At 39.8% G+C, this 16,757-nt stretch overlaps 1 protein-coding gene across 1 annotated transcript in view; it reads right to left on the bottom strand.

Moving 5' to 3' along the window:
* Positions 1–3,833: 3,833 nt before the first annotated feature.
* POLD3 (DNA polymerase delta 3, accessory subunit) overlaps positions 3,834–16,757 on the bottom strand; it is a 42,039-nt gene continuing 29,115 nt past the window's right edge. The window contains exons 10-12 of the mRNA XM_007448098.1: positions 11,544–11,656; positions 10,342–10,420; positions 3,834–6,058 (exon numbers count right to left, since the gene is read on the bottom strand). Of these exons, the coding sequence (XP_007448160.1) occupies positions 5,856–6,058; positions 10,342–10,420; positions 11,544–11,656 (395 nt within the window). The 3' untranslated portion in view covers positions 3,834–5,855. The remainder of the gene's footprint in view (positions 6,059–10,341; positions 10,421–11,543; positions 11,657–16,757) is intronic.

Below are 16,757 nucleotides of genomic sequence, written 5' to 3'. Positions count from 1 at the left end.
AAAAAAAAAAAAAAAAAAAAGAGTTAATGTATCTGGGGGGAGGGGCAAAATAGGGATAGGGGATTAAGACGTATAGACTACTAATATAAACCAAATAAGCTACAAGGATAGATTGTACAACACAGGGAATATAACCAATATTTTATAACTATAAGTGGAATATAACCTTTAAAAATTGTGAATTAGTATGTTGTACACCTAATATTGTACATCAACTATACCTCAATTAAAAAAAGAAGCTAGGGGCTTCCCTGGTGGCGCAGTGGTTAAGCATCCGCCTGCCAATGCAGGGGACACGGGTTCCAGCCCTGGTCCAGGAAGATCCCACATGCCGCAGAGCAACTAAGCCCGTGCGCCACAACTACTGAGCCCGTGTACCACAACTACTGAAGCCTGTGCTCTGCAACAAGAGAAGCCACCGCAATGGGAAGCCCTCGGCAACTAGAGAAAGTCCACGCACAGCCACGGAAGACGCAACGCAGCCAATAAATAAATAAATAAAATAAATCTATTAAAAAAAAAAGAAGCTAATAACTTTAACATTCTTGGAACTGTGTCTGGTACATAGTAGGTGTGCAAAAAAATATAAGTTATCCTGCTTTGTGTTAGCTTAATATATGTCAGAATACTAGGGACTGACTGCCCATGCAACATTTCATTAAAGCCTGACAACACTTTAAGGTAGATGGTGTAGCTCATTCTAAAGATGAGGAAACAAGTTCTCGGAGGATGAGTGTCTTACCTAAGGTCAGTGCCTTAAACAGGGTTTGAATCCAGAGCCCTCTGCCTCCCAACTTGTGTTATTTCCATCACAGCACCCTGCTTCCCCAGCATGTCAAAATTGTTGAGTGTGTGCAAAACTGAGTTGAATTCATGCTGATCCAACGTATGTAGATCCTGTAAACTGCCTTTTGGAATAACGCTGGGTACCTGCTTGCTATCTTGTCAATACTCTCATTTTTAAGGTAGGGCAGAAATAACCCCATTAAGGATTCACTTTATCATGGTTTACTTATACAATGATTGTGTAAATGGTGATGTTCAAACAGCTAGATAAAAATCCACTAAAGGGACTTCCCTGGTGGTCCAGTGGTTAAAACTCTGCACTCCAATGAAGGGGGCCTGGGTTTGATCCCTGGTCAGGGAACTAGATCCCACGTGCCATAACTAAAGGAGCCCGCATTCCGCAACTAAAGATCCCACATGCCACAACTAAAAGAGCCTGCATGCTGCAACTAAAGATCCCACATGCCGCAACTAAGACTCAGTGCAGCCAAATAAACATTTTTTTAAAAATCCACTAAAATGGTGAACCTTCCTTAGCCTGTTTCTTGTCTTAAATTCTTTGTTATTCTTTACACAGGACTATAAATTTTCGCCCATTATGATTATCCAGGTTCTCTTCTGAATTAAGCCCCTCTTACCACTCATCTAAGCATCCTCTCAGTTGCTATCTAATGCTATTTAGTGTGCCTGTCCTCCACTCCAAAATGATAGCCTCTGAGCTCTTGCAATCCCTCAAGTATCTTATCTAGGACTAAACATAACTAGTATTCAACAACTGTTTGACCCTCTGGATTTGAATGACCCAAAGTAGATGCTAAACAATGTGGTTTTTCCATTCTTCAAGAGCAGTTCAATAAAAGACATAAGAACCTTGAGAAAGAAAGCCTTAAAAGACTGAAAAAAAAAAAAAAAGAAATTAAAGAAGGACTAGCTGTGAAGAACTTTGAATATTAAAAAAAAAAAGAGGGTGAGAAGCCAAAGTGAAGCCTCAAGAAACAAGGAGTCTGGCAAAAGCAAGTGAGAAAAAAGGGGAGAGGTGGCGGAGGAGCCACATGATATTTAGGGTTTGAAATGAGGGGGAATTCTAGAGTTAAGGTGGGTTTGGATCAGAAGCCTTCCCAAGTTTCTCAGGCTAAAGAGCCTGGGTGGCAATCTGTGGGTGGCCCACACTTAAGAACACAAAAAAACTGGACACAGATACAAGTGGTGAGAAGTGTCATGCAGCAGGGAGGGGCAAGAGTCCATCCTAAATGCAGTCATTTGGGTACAACGTGCCCTTCAGAGAGGGCATAGTGACAGCATGGGCTAATTTACAGAGCCGCCAGGGTAATAACTCAAAAAGCAATACTGCCTTCTCACAACAAAACGAGGCAGCCCCAGAATGTTTTGTGGTGGTAAAAAGCTGCATTACAGCATACTGAGATCCCGGAAGCAATGAAAGGAGACAAGTTTACCAAAACGAGTCTTGACACAGAGTACGGTTTCTGGCAAATACATTATTATGCACTCACTCTACTCAGGTCCTGGAGCAACTATTTCATTTCCTTATATGGCCCTTCTCTTCAGCTCTCTCCTGTATAATAACTAATGTCTTCTTAGAGAAACAAAGAAAAGGAATAGAACTGTTCCACTCGTCCTCCTCCGTTTTTTTCAGGGAAATGAGTAGAGGCTCATATCATTGAGAGTGTCAGACAAGAACTACCAGTTTTTGAAATCACTTTTTAAAAACTGAAATCATTTCTGCTATAGAAAGCTGCTTTGATGGGGGGAGGCAAGGGAAAATACTGCAACTGCCTACCCTGCCTGCCCAAATTAAGCAGTCTTACTTTATAGCCAGAACATTTTTCTTTAATTCCATTAGAACTTTAATTTGAATACTACTAGAACTAAGATACGATGGGCAAGCATGGGTAGAAACACTCCCTATATGGCACACAAAATCAAAGAAAATGCCAGCTGTCACGCTTAAATAAAAATCAACTTCTAATGTTACTTCTCTTCTTAAAATTCTTTGGCCCTCATAGTCTTCAAATAAAATCCAAACTCCTTAGCAGGACACCAACTTCACTTCCCAATATATTTCCCTCCCTATTCCCAAATTCTAATAGTCCATTTCTCCCCAAAAGTCACGTTCCTCTACCTGGAAAATCCTTTCCATTCCTCTTTGCTTGGTAAAATCCTACTCATCCTTCAAAAACACTGCTTGGCTTTCTCTCCTTCAGGAAGACGTCCTCAACATCCCCCCTCCTATGAGCTCTCTGAGGAACCTGCGCTTATTTATCATTGCAGTCACCATGTGATGCTATGATTTCACTTTACTTTCTTGTCCCTTCCACTAGTTCCTGAGGACAAGTGCCAAATTCTAGGATTCTACCTTCTAGTGCTCAGGACAGAAGAGTGACATATAGGAGATACGCAATAAATGTTTTAATGAATAGCAAACATAGCCATCTACGAATCTCACTTTCAATAAGAAAATATACTCTCTAAAACCTTTCATAAAAAAGGGTAACTATCTTCCCTCTTTGACCACACTGACAGCCAGAATGAATATTTTGAAAGAGTGTAACATCTGGGTCATATCCTTGATAACATTTCAGGAAGTTGGTGGCTGACTGCATCATTTATGACATCAAGAAGGAAGCCATCATTTGCAGAGCATCTACGTGTGCCGAATTTATTCTGTATACACATTACTTCACTCTTGGTGGCCCATGGTAACTTGTTTGAGCTCTATTTTGATAAAGAATCTGAGGCTTAGAAATCTGCCCAAGGTCACAGAGCCAGCAAGTGGTGAAGCCAGACTAACACAATGTGCAAGATCAGGACTAGATTTTCTTCTAAAGGAACTAAAAAATGAGGTTGGCTGAATCTAAGATTTCCCACAGGACTGAAAAAATGATGAAGACAGCAAATAACTTGTCCATCTCAGACTATGGGTATGCAGTTTTAACAATATAAACTGAAAACCAGCCTTGTTCCTGTTCAGAGTTTAAATAATTGCATACACTGTTGCCATCCTGTCAAGTAACAGATTCATCAATCAGTTTGAAGCACTGTTTTAAAACAACTTCTCAAATTTATTTAACTCATGTGGATAACATGGTAGAGTTTTTTTTTTTTTTTTTACAAAAAGAAGGAAACAGCCAGCACTTACTACTCACTAAGCCTTGCAGACGGCTCAGAGTGTAGGCAGCATACTGGGCACTGTGACCACAGGATTTGCATTATGCTTGCAAAGACAGAACTCCACCAGCACCAGAGTTTTCCAATTCAAAATGTGATTTAATTAGAGATCCCAGCATGATAATGTTTTTTAAAAGGCTGGATTGTTGCTTTTTTTTCTTTAATTTTCCATTTCTATTTAGAAAATGACTAGAGGCAATGGCGAAAATAACCATTTAAAAGGGATTCCTCTCCAGAAGTTTTTTATAAAGTTAAATCCAGCCTTTCCACCCTTCTCTCCATCCTTTTACATTTTAAAAAGAAAGGAGTTTGGAATGTGTCAACCTTTACTCAGCTTGCTGCACAAAGCCTCAGCCTTCTCAAGTTGTAGACGTAATGCAATGCTGGGACTAATCTCCCAAACCTCTGGTTTTAATCAAGTCCATGGGGTGCCTGACTGGAGGGCCCTGGGTGACAGTTGCTAAAGAAGCTCCTATTAATCTAAGGTCAGTCACAATCCTAACCTTAAACAGTAGACGGCTGACTGCATCACTTACGACATACACCAGGCGAAGGCAGAAGGAGCAAGAAGTAATTCAGACGTCCCTCATCTGTTAAGTCATGAGTCACTCCAGCAGCTGAGCTTTCCCCAGAGCTCACTGTGCAAGGTCACTGCCACACCACCTCCATCCCCTGAGCTCACTGTCCAGCCATAAAGGAAGGTGCTTCCAAGTTATCACTGGAATAAATGATTTTCCATAAGTAACAAATGAAAATGTTTAGATCTACCAATGACTCAGTCTCTCCATCTCTTCTTGGGGAGCCTGTACTTCTAAGCATGTGAGGAAGTTAAAAATACAGAGCAGCAGCATCAATAGACAATGTGCTTTACCTCTTCCTCATTACCTTCCTGGAAAATTCTTGTTTCTAACATTCAGTTTCCTTGAAAAGGAGAAATTTTACTTAACTGTTGTACATTGCATGTAAGAAGGGACTTCTCTTTTTAGCCTTCATTTCACTGTATGGGTTTCCCTCTCTAGGTACTGAGAGTGGGAAAGGGAGAGAGAGGAGGAGACAAAAATCACAAAGTGTAGTATAAAGCACAGCCTGTGTCAGCAACATGACAAGTCCTCTAATGTCATCAATGTTGACTCTAAGTAATTTCTGGTGGGGTTGAATACATCATTACCTTTCTATTTGTGCTCTGCCTGAGGCTTTTCCCTAACCACTAATTGCGAATAAAGGGCTCGAGAGTAAGAGCTTTTGTGAAAGGGCTAGAACACAAGTAATGTGCTGGTCTGTGGCCAGGTGTCAGTGTACTTTATAATGGAGGAAAAGAGGATTACCGGGAGATTTTTGTTTCAGCCTTTAGTCCAACCAAGATTTAAAAGACTTACAGAAAATGCTTCACACAGAAGTGCGGTAGTGGGGAAGGGAGGATGGGAAAGTGGTAAACACATCCAGTAAAATTCAGGCATAAAAGAATACCCACACAAGTCCACAAAATACAAAAGAACAAGGAGAATCACTTCCTGAGCCATAAATGGATGGATAAGGGCACAGGGTGGGTAGGGCACAGTGGATTAGCCACTAACGGCTTCAGTGATAATTCTGAAACCTGTTCCAATTTATTTTTGGAATGAATTCTTCTCCTGGACAGGTCAAAATTGTGCTTAAAAAATGTTGGAAGATAACAGCTTTTGAAATATTCTTTTGCCTCTTGCTTCCAGGTGATTTCCTTTTTGTTGAAAACCAGAAGCCGTATAAACCTCACAGGATGGAAAAAGTCTTTTGATAAAGATGAGGTGAGGTACTGGATGAACTTACACAGTAAGTGATAGTCTGTATGTCTTGGTCTTGTCCCTTGACCACTCCACATCTCTGGACCTAACAGAGATGGCAGTTCACTTCCTCTGGAAGAAGCCAGTAATGGACACTTGTCTATTGGCTTTGCCCAGAGCAGCAGTTCCTTTCTTTGGGCCCTTTCGTTCCTCTTTGGGTTCCTTTTTCAGAGTCATGGCGGGAGGCCTATGTACAGAGGAAGTCTTCATCTTAAGCTCTTCTTCACTATCTGTGCAGGATTCACTCTCGTAGACCTTTTCAGTTACTGGAAGAATAAAGAAAAAAATGGGATGTGAGTGGGTTGAGTCATTTAGAACACAGCTCTCTCAAGAGACTGAGATGTCTGGTTCACTCCAATCCCCTCAGACCCACTGACCAAAGGAGGTGTGCTCACTGACCACCGCAGCTCAATCCCACTGGGAGATCAGATCCCGCCTCAGGGAGGAAGCAGCATTTTGAGCTCACACAGCCTCTAGCTGGGGCTCAAAATCAACATTCACCCTTACTCCGTAACTGCTATGCCCCATGCCTTCAAGTGGGCCCTTACCATGTGGTTGCCCAAATCCTGCATTTGGGCCTTGGTCTATGCTTAGCTAACTTGCTGAGCTCTACATCAGAACTGTCTGCATCTCAAACACCTACTTCTACCTCCATGCTTTGACTGACTTCTTCAGTCTCACCTCCCTGACCCACAGTGCCTGCCATTTCCATCACTGGTTTTCCTGGTCTTAAGCTCTGCTCTACCAGCCAGTCCCCATCCTGCCTAGCCAGACTCATTGCCATGGACACTCCTGGCTAGTCCTATCCTGATGTCACCCACTGTGAACTGGAGATTAGCTACTCAACTATTCAATTCTTGGTTCTCAGTGACCTAGGATTTAGTAATGGTCTACATCATGAAGAACGACTATCTCAAGCAAACTTGGTCAGATGACAAACTTGATAGTTTTAAGGAAGGACAGTGATAAAATGAGAAAAAGTTCCCAGTGTTTTTACTCCCTGTCAGCCAAGGGTATATTTCGCCTTTTCTCCTACCAATAAAATTCACTGATCCCTCCCCACTGGAAACTTAAAAAAAAAATTATACCAGTGAGGAGTCACTAAAAGGAAACCCCAAAAGGCACAGGCACAGACAATCGCTTCCAACAATGATGTCCCAGAACTGATGAGGGTCTCTTCAAAACTACTGCAGTGCACACACCAACCACAAGAAACAGTACAATGCCACCCTCCTGTGACTTTAGAGAGATGCAGCAGCTGTACAGTCAACATCATCTAAATCCTTTCTCAGCAAATGATGGAAAAAAGAAAACACCTTTTCTTAGCTGAATAGAGTAAACTAATATGCATAATACTCAAATGAGTAAAGTGAAAGGTATTTTTTCCCATTAACAAACAATGGTAGTTTTAAGCTCTCGATTATTGATCATTTCTTTCTAATAAAATATATCAGCCGAACTGTTCTAGAGGCATAGGCTTTGGAATCAAATACACCTGTGTTCTAATACCTAGTCTGTCACTTACATAATCTCAAATTTTAATGTGTATCAGAATTACTTGAAGGCTCATTTAAACATGTATGGCTGGGCTTTATTTCCAGAGTTTTAGATTCAATAGGTCTGGGGTGGACCCAAGAATTTGCTTTTCTAACATGTTCCCAGGTGATGCTGATATACTGCTGGTCTGGGGACCACACCTTGAGAATCACCATTCTTTGCTCCCCTGTAAAAGGTGATATGCTGCCCTACGAAATGTACAAATATACCCAGTAATCTTTGGCAAGCACTCTTCAGTGCTATATTTTCCCCTTGCAATGGGCCACGCTGGAGGTCAACTGGCTATAACCAGTGGAGTATTCCTTCACCTTATTCATCTATTCTTATTAAGGTTGCATAATCAACAGTCCCCTCCCTAAGAGTTCCTAGGATTTGTCAATACTTTCAACAGCCTAGAAGTCACTTTGGCTGACCCCTGTCAACTAAGAGGCTAAAAAAACACTAGTAAGCTTTAAATATATACTAAGTGTTCTTGAAGATCTTAAGGCTCCACAGACCAGAGGCATTAGAATCTCCCATGAGCTTATTAGAAACACAGAATCTCAAGTCCTAACCCAGGCCTACTGAATCAGAATTTGAATTTTGTCAAGATCTTCAAGTAATGCATCTACTCAACAAAGTTAAAGAAATGTTGCTCTAAGATACTTCAGGAATTTCCATGGTATACCTGTTAGTTCAACAATTATGATCCCAGAACATCATCCCCATCCTGATGCAACTTCAAAAGCATTACATAACTGGATTTTAGAACAGAATTATGAGCTGTTATTTACTCAATATCTCAAATTAGGGAATTCTAAAGAGCCACCTACAGTATAGAAAAGACAAGACTTGCTCCTCCATAAGCTATATTATGTATTCAAATGGCAGCATGTCTGTAATATTAAACTTCAGCATCAATTAGCTCATTATTTCATGACTAACCACTGGTTGTCTCATTGCCGAGTCTGTGCAATGCACTGCTTGAGGGAGTTAAAAACCAGTCAGGGCAGCACCAACAGAATTTCTTAAGCAGAACACTTTGTATATACCTTAGGAGCTAAAAGGAGCATTTCTATATTCAAAGCTGTGGCTACTTCAACCTACAGAACAAAGGAGATTTCAACTTAAAAATACAGGACCTTTATTTTAGCTGAACAACACGCCACTTTTCTGGGCTGCCATAAAAACAGGCCCAGTTTGCACAGGTAAAAGAATTCTTTTCCACTCAACTGTTTTGCTCTTAGAAATCCACCCTGTCCAGAAGTCCACCCCAAATTTATCTCAGGGGCCCAACTTCCCAGTCCCTGCAGTAAACTCACAGAAAGGGAAAGACCAGCTTTTTAAACCCACAGACCAACTCCCATCCAGCATAGGACAGGAGAAGCCCCCTGTGCTGGTACATTTGGAACAGTCTGAGCAGAGAGAGGAAAGCAGAACTCCTTTATTGGTTACAGGAGCCAAGATTCATTAGGTTGAGCTTGGACTAAAAACCTTAAAAAACAAATGTGCTATGTGAGCACAGTTTTCATTGTTGCATCCAAGGCTCTTAAAAGTCCTGTCTGGAGAAAGGAGTACAAAAAAGTTCACATCCCATACCTGGCCAAAACTTGAGTACTATGTTTTGAACAAAGCAATAGGTAATTAGCCACAAATTCCCAATGAACTCCCATAAAGATATTTTTGACACTTTTCTTTTGGGGTAGCAGGACGGAAAAACTGACACTGATGCTTTTGTCCTCTTAAGTTTAAAAGAAAAAAGAATAAAAAATTCAACAGTAAATATGTAAATTACCATTAACAGTCAAACCAAGAGGCTTGAAATTCATTACTAGAAGACTAAAAGCAAAAAACAAACAAAACAAAAAAAGACCAAAATCCAGAATTCATAGGCACAAGAAAGTTATCACTGAAAAGACAGAAATTTCCTGTGTAAGGAATTTTATTCCCAATCACATGCTACAATTAAAATGGCAGAGGCCTTTTCAGATGAGTGGGAGGTGGGGAATGGGAGAGGGCTTGAGACTGATGAAAGGTCTTCACTAGTTTTAACAACCACATTGCCTAGGGAAAGTTGATTCTTCAGTCTATCAATCTTTTTAAGACAAAAATTTGAACCAGAAAAGGAAAATCAAGAAAGGGAAAAAATACTTTTCTAGGAGAGCCAGCGTGTGGCAGGTGCCACAGGAAAGGAGAAATGACAATTCTCGGCTATCTCACTAACAAGCGGTTGAAGAGCCTAAACCCACAACTTTTACAAACACAAAAGGATCTGAACATCTCATCGGGCCTCAAGTGCTAAATCCTAAAAGCCCCACAGAAGTCGGTCAGTCGTGGTAGAACAAGCTAAAACATGGCTGAAGAATCAAGCAATGACTTGAGGCCTGAATTCTAATTTCCCTCTAGGCCTCCATAAAAAGCACATGCTTTTACCTAACATGGCTTACAAGCAGGAAACATAGTGATTTGGAAGAGTCAGACCCCTCTATAGAACAAATGGGACAAAACACAAAGAAGACTCTTGACACTCTCTTCAGAGTCTAGTCATCTATAGCAGCTTCTTTTCCACTGTTCAAATGTATAAAACAAACATTCAAAAAAAACCCAAATGTTTCTCAATGTCTATGATTTAAAATTGGTATTGTGGTTTTCACCTTGAAAGTGTGTTTTAAATATATTACTTCACATGAATCTTCACAACAATCCCACATGTAGGCAAAATGGTATTTTCCCTCCACTCCACAGATCAAGTAACTCTCCACCAGAGATGATGTGACTTTTATGCAAGATCTCAAGCATATTACCCAAACAGAAACCCAGGTATTCTGACTTTAGTTGTAGTGTTCCCTATATTCCACTACTCAAAGTGTGGGCCACAGGAAAGCAGCCCAGTACCACTTGGGGATGAATCATGTGCATATTAAAGTCTGAGGCACCCTGCTCTGTAAAGGATTAAGGTGCTCTCCATGGTAATGACTCTATCTCTGGATTTGGAGTCAAAAAATTTTCTTACCTATGCAGCCCTCCTCATCCACAAAGGCTTTAGATTTTAGCACACGTTTTCGTTTTCTTTTGTTTTCTCCACTTGAGCCCTAAAAGATCATAGGAAGATCAGAGGATACAACATTAAATTGACCAATCAAGCTACAGAGAAAAATAACAAAAGCTTTTTACTCTACAACAATCACCCTCCAATATTCTATGAGTATAAAAAGTTAAACAAGTTATCTACAAATTTCCCTTTAGGGGACCAGCCCAACCACAGACAAGTTATGCTCATTGATACTTCATTGTGAGAAGAAAAGTAGCATGTTGAGCAAAGAACTGCGTTCATTCAGTCAACAAACTTTTGTTGGGTAGTGCAGGCGTCAAGGTTAAAAAGACCAATAGGACAAGGGCCTTAGTGGAGGAGAGAGACAAAGAAAACAGACCATTGCAATCCACTGTGGTAAGGGCTTTAATGGAAGGCCACAGCAGATACTATGGAAGCGCTCAGGGAAGGCCTCTAAACCAGACCTGAGGTCTCCACAGCATCCACCCTTGCTGTGGATACCTGTTAGTTCAATCTTGACATGGCAACGTTACAACTGTCTAATTTAGTATCAAAAGGTATTACTTATACCAACTTCCTTTTCTCTCCACTGGTCTTCCACCCCATTTTCTCTTCAGCTAATGAGGAAATCAGTGCAAAATTTAAATGACAGTCTTAACACAATGAATTAAGGAAAACTAATAGTCATAAAGGAAAAAAACCACCCATCTTCTCAGTCCTGCATTATCTACACTAACAGAGGCAGACAAGAGCCAGATGAAGATCATTGAAAACTGTATTTCCCCATTTGCAGCCCCTTTCTGGAAGAGCAACAAATCTGCATAAGTTGTTTGTTCTACTCTGTCTTTCACACACTCTGCTGCAAGACTTCACTTTGCACAATGCCAACAGGAGTTGGGTGGCACAGCTGCCCTAAAGCTGGAGGGAATGAAAAACAAAAGAGCTCCCAGGATTGATTTCGGCCACATTCCTGAGATGACACCTTATGGCTGAACTCCCTCTTCAGGTGAGAAGAGAGGGAATGCCCATTCTGCACTACCTATAGGAGAGCAGGACGAGACAGGAGCCGGCTACTGACATCTGTGAAGTGTACAGCAGCGAACTAACGTAGCAGAGTAGTTTTATCCTTGGGCGATAAAGGACACATCCCAGTAAAGTTGTACCTTGACAGAAGGAGGCTCTGGCTCAGTCTTCAGCACTGGTTCAGGAGATGGAGAAGCAGGAGGAGGTGGGGATGGTGACTCAGCTTCATGAGCCCCAGGAGAGTCTGGTATGACTGAAATAAGGAAACAAGCTTAGATAAGAGAACTACAGCAGTGTCTGGTACAATGCCTCCTCCACTGGCTCTCTAAACTTCCATGTCCAACAAAGGGTATTTTGCAAGCAGTAATTCATGACAACCAAGGACTCTGCAATTATATAACTATAAATACCTTTAAAATACATATTTTATTAATTTTCATACAAAGAGAATCAAGAATTATTAGAGCTGGAATATACCTTAGAGATCATCTTAGCTAAGCTTCTAATTTTATAGATAAGTCAAAGTATGAAGTTGTTTTATAAATATCCACTGATCAAAAAAAAGAAATATCCACTGATCATCTACCATGTATTTCACTTACATTATTTTACTTTATCCTCACAACAAACCTAAGAGACAAATACTATTATTCATACATTAGAGTTGAGTAAACAGAGGTTCAGAGAGGTTAGTTAACTTGTCAGGGGCACAGAGCTTGCAACTGAGGCAGGAAGTTTTAGACCCCAGTCAGTCTCATTCCATAGCCTTACTATTCCAACTATCCCATGCTACCTTACCACTCAGGACCAGACATTTTCTCTTAAGATCAAGTAAGTGGAGATAATCCTCAGATTATACCAAATGTGAGTACCTTTCATCTGAAGAGCTACAAATCCGTTACAAATATATTTAAAATATACCGACGCATCCACATTCCTTACGCTTATGTCACTAAAATTATATTGAGGGAGAATGCTTGACTAAGGCAGACAGACATGGATTCTAGCATATGAATGTGGGCAAGCTGTAAAAAAATCTCTTTGAACTTCAGTTGTATAAAACAGAAATAACAGTAACAGTGATTTTGTGACTGTGGTCTGAGGATTATTTGCCATCACTTGAGATGTATGTTAGACTGAAATTTTCCAGCTGATATTAAGAGCATAAACTGTGGGGTGGGGGAATCATTTTTGACACGATGATCACAATTACAGCTCTGACAACTAGGACTTGCTTGTTAATATGTGTTTGGGAGCTAATTCTCACTTGCCTCACTGATGAGGCTTATTTTGCTACACTGAGATTAGCAGGAAAGAATATTTTAAGGAGAGAAATATTGCTATGGAAGTGGTACCACCTGAAAAGACAGTACCACCAGAGGGATCCCATCATTTCTGAATAGTTCCAGAAATAGTATAAGGCCCATAAGAGAGGAAGTGAAAATCCTCAGCTGACCTATTGCTTAATTACCACAAAGAAATTGCTGGTCAAGGGACTGGGTAAGCTGCTTAGCCTCACCTGCTCCCTGAATCTCCTGGCTGTATTCAAATTCTTAGCACAAGTCTTGGATCTGAAATTCTCCCAACTGATTAGGTCAGTGTTAAAAATTATGACAGTGGAGGGTTCAAGGCCAAATGACCTAAAGAGGTGAAGCAGAACAACAGCCAGAAAGAAACAATAAATTATACACTTCAAGTATGAAATGGGCCCCAAAACTTTATAAGCTCTAGGAAATAAAAACATAAAAGGAAAGTGGTCCAGCTATTAACCAGCCCTGGGAGGCTAGAATATGATGGGAGCTCAAGGAAGCAAAAGTCCTGTCAAACCACAGAACCAAGCACCCGTTTTTCTGAAGGTATAGCTATTAAGAAAGCTGTGTCACAATGTGTTACAGTGGTGGGAGTGAAGTTTATGCGGTGAGGATGCCCAAAAAAAGGAATTTTGAGTACTCTCAGTAATAAGTTTAAGAGTTCTTACTCTATTTCCAGTTCTGTAACGACTTGACTTAACCAAGGAAAACACAATCCCAGTGGCACCCTCTAAGACCCCTCTCACTGCACTGTATGGACTGTTTATCTACACTCCACCTTCAGACTCTAAGCTCCACACAGGCAGAGGCACCACGATTTCCCTAGCACTGAATATACAGTAACAATTTCTTTTTAAATAAAGGAAAAGAATCATTTTCTGAACTAAATTTGGGATGATGGGCTTCTAGGTCAAGGGAGATTCAGCATGTACCTCCTTCTCCCTTCCAAACCCCCCCCCCAAAGAGAAACATTATAACGATAATAAAGGAAAGAAATGTTGTAACCCTCTCATAATAGGGAAGAGAACACCAGAGGAGCCAAGAGCTCTTAATGAATAAGAAATTTCAACAAATCCCTGGAAGATGGAAGGCAGATGGGAAAAAGTTGACAAGGGAAGCATCAGTCAATTAGGTGAGCCTGATAGGAGAGGTTGCTATATATTATAAAACTTGTATTTTATCTGATTTTTGAAATTCTGTACACGTATTACTTTGTTTAAAACAATTTTTTTAAACAAAATATTTTAAGAAAGGAAGGACAGGGAAAACAACGAGAATTTTCTGGGCTTTACAAACATTAATCATTCATTTTCATGATAACCCTACAAAATCACTATTACTATTTCTGTTTTATATTGATACAACTAAGGTTCAAAGAGATTTTTTTTAAACTTGCCCACATTCATATGCTAGAATCCATGTCTGTCTACCTTAGTCTTTATTACCAAGCCAAGCATTCTCTCTCAATATATTTTTAGTGACATAAGCATAAGGAATGATGGATGCATTGGTGTATTTTAAATATATTTGTAACGGATTTGCAGCTCTTCAGATGAAAGGTTCTCAAGTAGTGAAACATCACTCACCCCAGGAAAGCAACCTTTGTTGGGGCAGCATTAAGAGCTGTGGTAAAACTAATTGCAGGGATCTAGTAATGTAACCACTGTTTATCTGAGAGTTTTCTGGAAGAGATGGGTAACTAGAATTCCTGAAAATCATTCATAGCTTCCTAGGAAATTTTTCTAACTACTTATCTTAACCTTTAAAAAAGGGGCGGTGGGTCATTTGCTTAATATTCTCTATAAGCAATTTGCAAGGACTGAAAATGCTAGCAAGGACTGAAACATACCATTTAAAACTACTTTTTCCTAGCAATATAGATAGTACTCTTAATGTTGTTTCTCTCTGGGTCTGGCCTTTTCTTGCTTTACAAAGGGAGTTTGTACAATAGAACTGCTAAAGGTGCTTATGACTCTGCCAGGGAGAAACAGAAAGGAACAGTCCCTTGGGTAGAGAGTTAAGGATATGAAGTTGAAGTTGATGGGAATTTTCTGAGAGAAGGTACTTTCAAGTGTGTTTATTACCATTAAATGCTTACTGAATTTCAATAGGAAAAGTGGGGTGAATGATAAGAAAACTGACTATATGTTAAGCACTGTCCCGGCACTTTTGACACAGCATCTTATTTAATGTTCATAAAAGGCCGGCACAGTTTGTGATAACATCCCTATATTAGAGATGAGAAAACAGGAATTGATTAAGTTAAGTAATCTGCCTAAAGTCACATGGTCAGTGGTAAAGGTTAAGATTTAAACCCAGGTCTGTCTAACTGCAAAGTCTCTGCCATTTCCTCCACTCCTGCTGCTCACATACTAACTTCCAGCTGAAGACAGCATATTGAACTAATAGTGTAACAGAAATAAAACAATAATAGGTTAGAGACTATATGAATGTTTAAAATGAAATCCCACTGGCTTTGAGACAAAGAAGAAATTTAGGAATAAAATGGCAAAGGTTTATAAATTTAGTCAGATGCCAAAAATTATCTTTGCCAGAAAAAAAAACTGAGAGCCTCTGCTTTATATCATCTGCTATTATAGGTTGTCCACCTCTTTCACATTTCTTCTCCCTTCCAAACTAAATAACCCCACTCATATTTCTAATCACTTAAGGGTATTATTTTTGTGAGCTAAGGATCAGAACTACAGAGAATATTTCACAAGTATGTAAAGAGTGTTCAATCAACCACAGTAATTCCTTGACTTAGAGCTGACTCCTTCACTAATACTAGAGTATCTAGTTTACTTTTTTAATGTACATTAGGATGGCTTCAAAGACTTTTTTAGAATCTTCCTCAAGTTCTTTTCCTGGTTGGAATTTAGGGAAAACTGTTCCAATTAGCACACGTTCCTAAGTTACTTGCTAAGTTATTTTCCTGTGTGTCTACATAGATTTGCTTCTATTTCCTTCAACTCTTAACCAGTCAGAATTTTCCTTGATGGTTGTTTCATCACACACTTGGGAATCTTCCTTTCTGTAGTCTTGGTTAAAGCATTTTGATAAATGACATGGAATGAGTATATAGCAAGTGCCCCACTGGGATGCTCACAATACCCTATCCCTATCCATTCCAGTCAATGGAAACCCTAAATCCATGGAAGAGTCAAAGATGTACCTCTGCCATAGACATATTCAACTTTCTTGTACAATTTCTTATGTATATTCATTTCTTTTGCATTACTGTCACCTGTATATATAATTTGTTTTTTCACTCACTTGAGATAATATCCCCCCACTTTTGGGGAGCCTCTGTTACCATTTTCAGTGCTTCTTAAAGTAGTTTCTGGTACGAGTAGAGTCTAACAAGTTTACCTTTGTCCTTCAACAGCATAGCAGGTTCCTTTTTTTGCATTCATTTTTCTTTAATCTCTTTTTTAGTGTCAGTTTGTTTGCTTTTGTCTACCTTTATATGATGCTGAATCCCTTTGGACGATAGTTCGCCTGGCCATTACCAAAAATGTTTTATACTCATTAGGCCATGAATTCATGGAGAATCAATCACAGCAGCTCAAGCTTTTCACCACTGGTTCTCAAACCAGGCTTTTGAGGATCGAAGTCATCTGGCATATCAGTCCAACCCAGGTATCGTTCTCTTTGGTCTCCTCCTTTTTCTGTACACTTTCATTTACACATTTTGGGAAGGATACTTGATACTGGCTCTTAGAATAATTGATATTCTTTTAAAAGGCACATTAATTTTTCAAGCAAGACTCTTGCCCTTATTCTGTTCGCTTACTGTACAACAGTGTCTACAACTTAAAACTGGAAGGGTTCACAGTGTCATTCCCTCTCAACAATGACCATACAGATTCTTCATCTTAGCGTGGTTTTACTTATGTGGTACAAAACACCACCAATACCCGTGATGCCTACAGTATCACCCATTTTATAAGATTCACACGAAGGTACCCAAAGGAAGAGCTCCATTTTATTTTTCAAAAAAGAAAACGTCCTTGATAATAAATGTAATAATCCTTATTCTCT

Source organism: Lipotes vexillifer, unplaced genomic scaffold (genome assembly GCF_000442215.2).
Source record: "Lipotes vexillifer unplaced genomic scaffold, Lipotes_vexillifer_v1.1 scaffold640, whole genome shotgun sequence".
NCBI lineage: Eukaryota > Metazoa > Chordata > Mammalia > Artiodactyla > Lipotidae > Lipotes > Lipotes vexillifer.
This window is presented reverse-complemented; position numbering and strand designations above follow the sequence as displayed.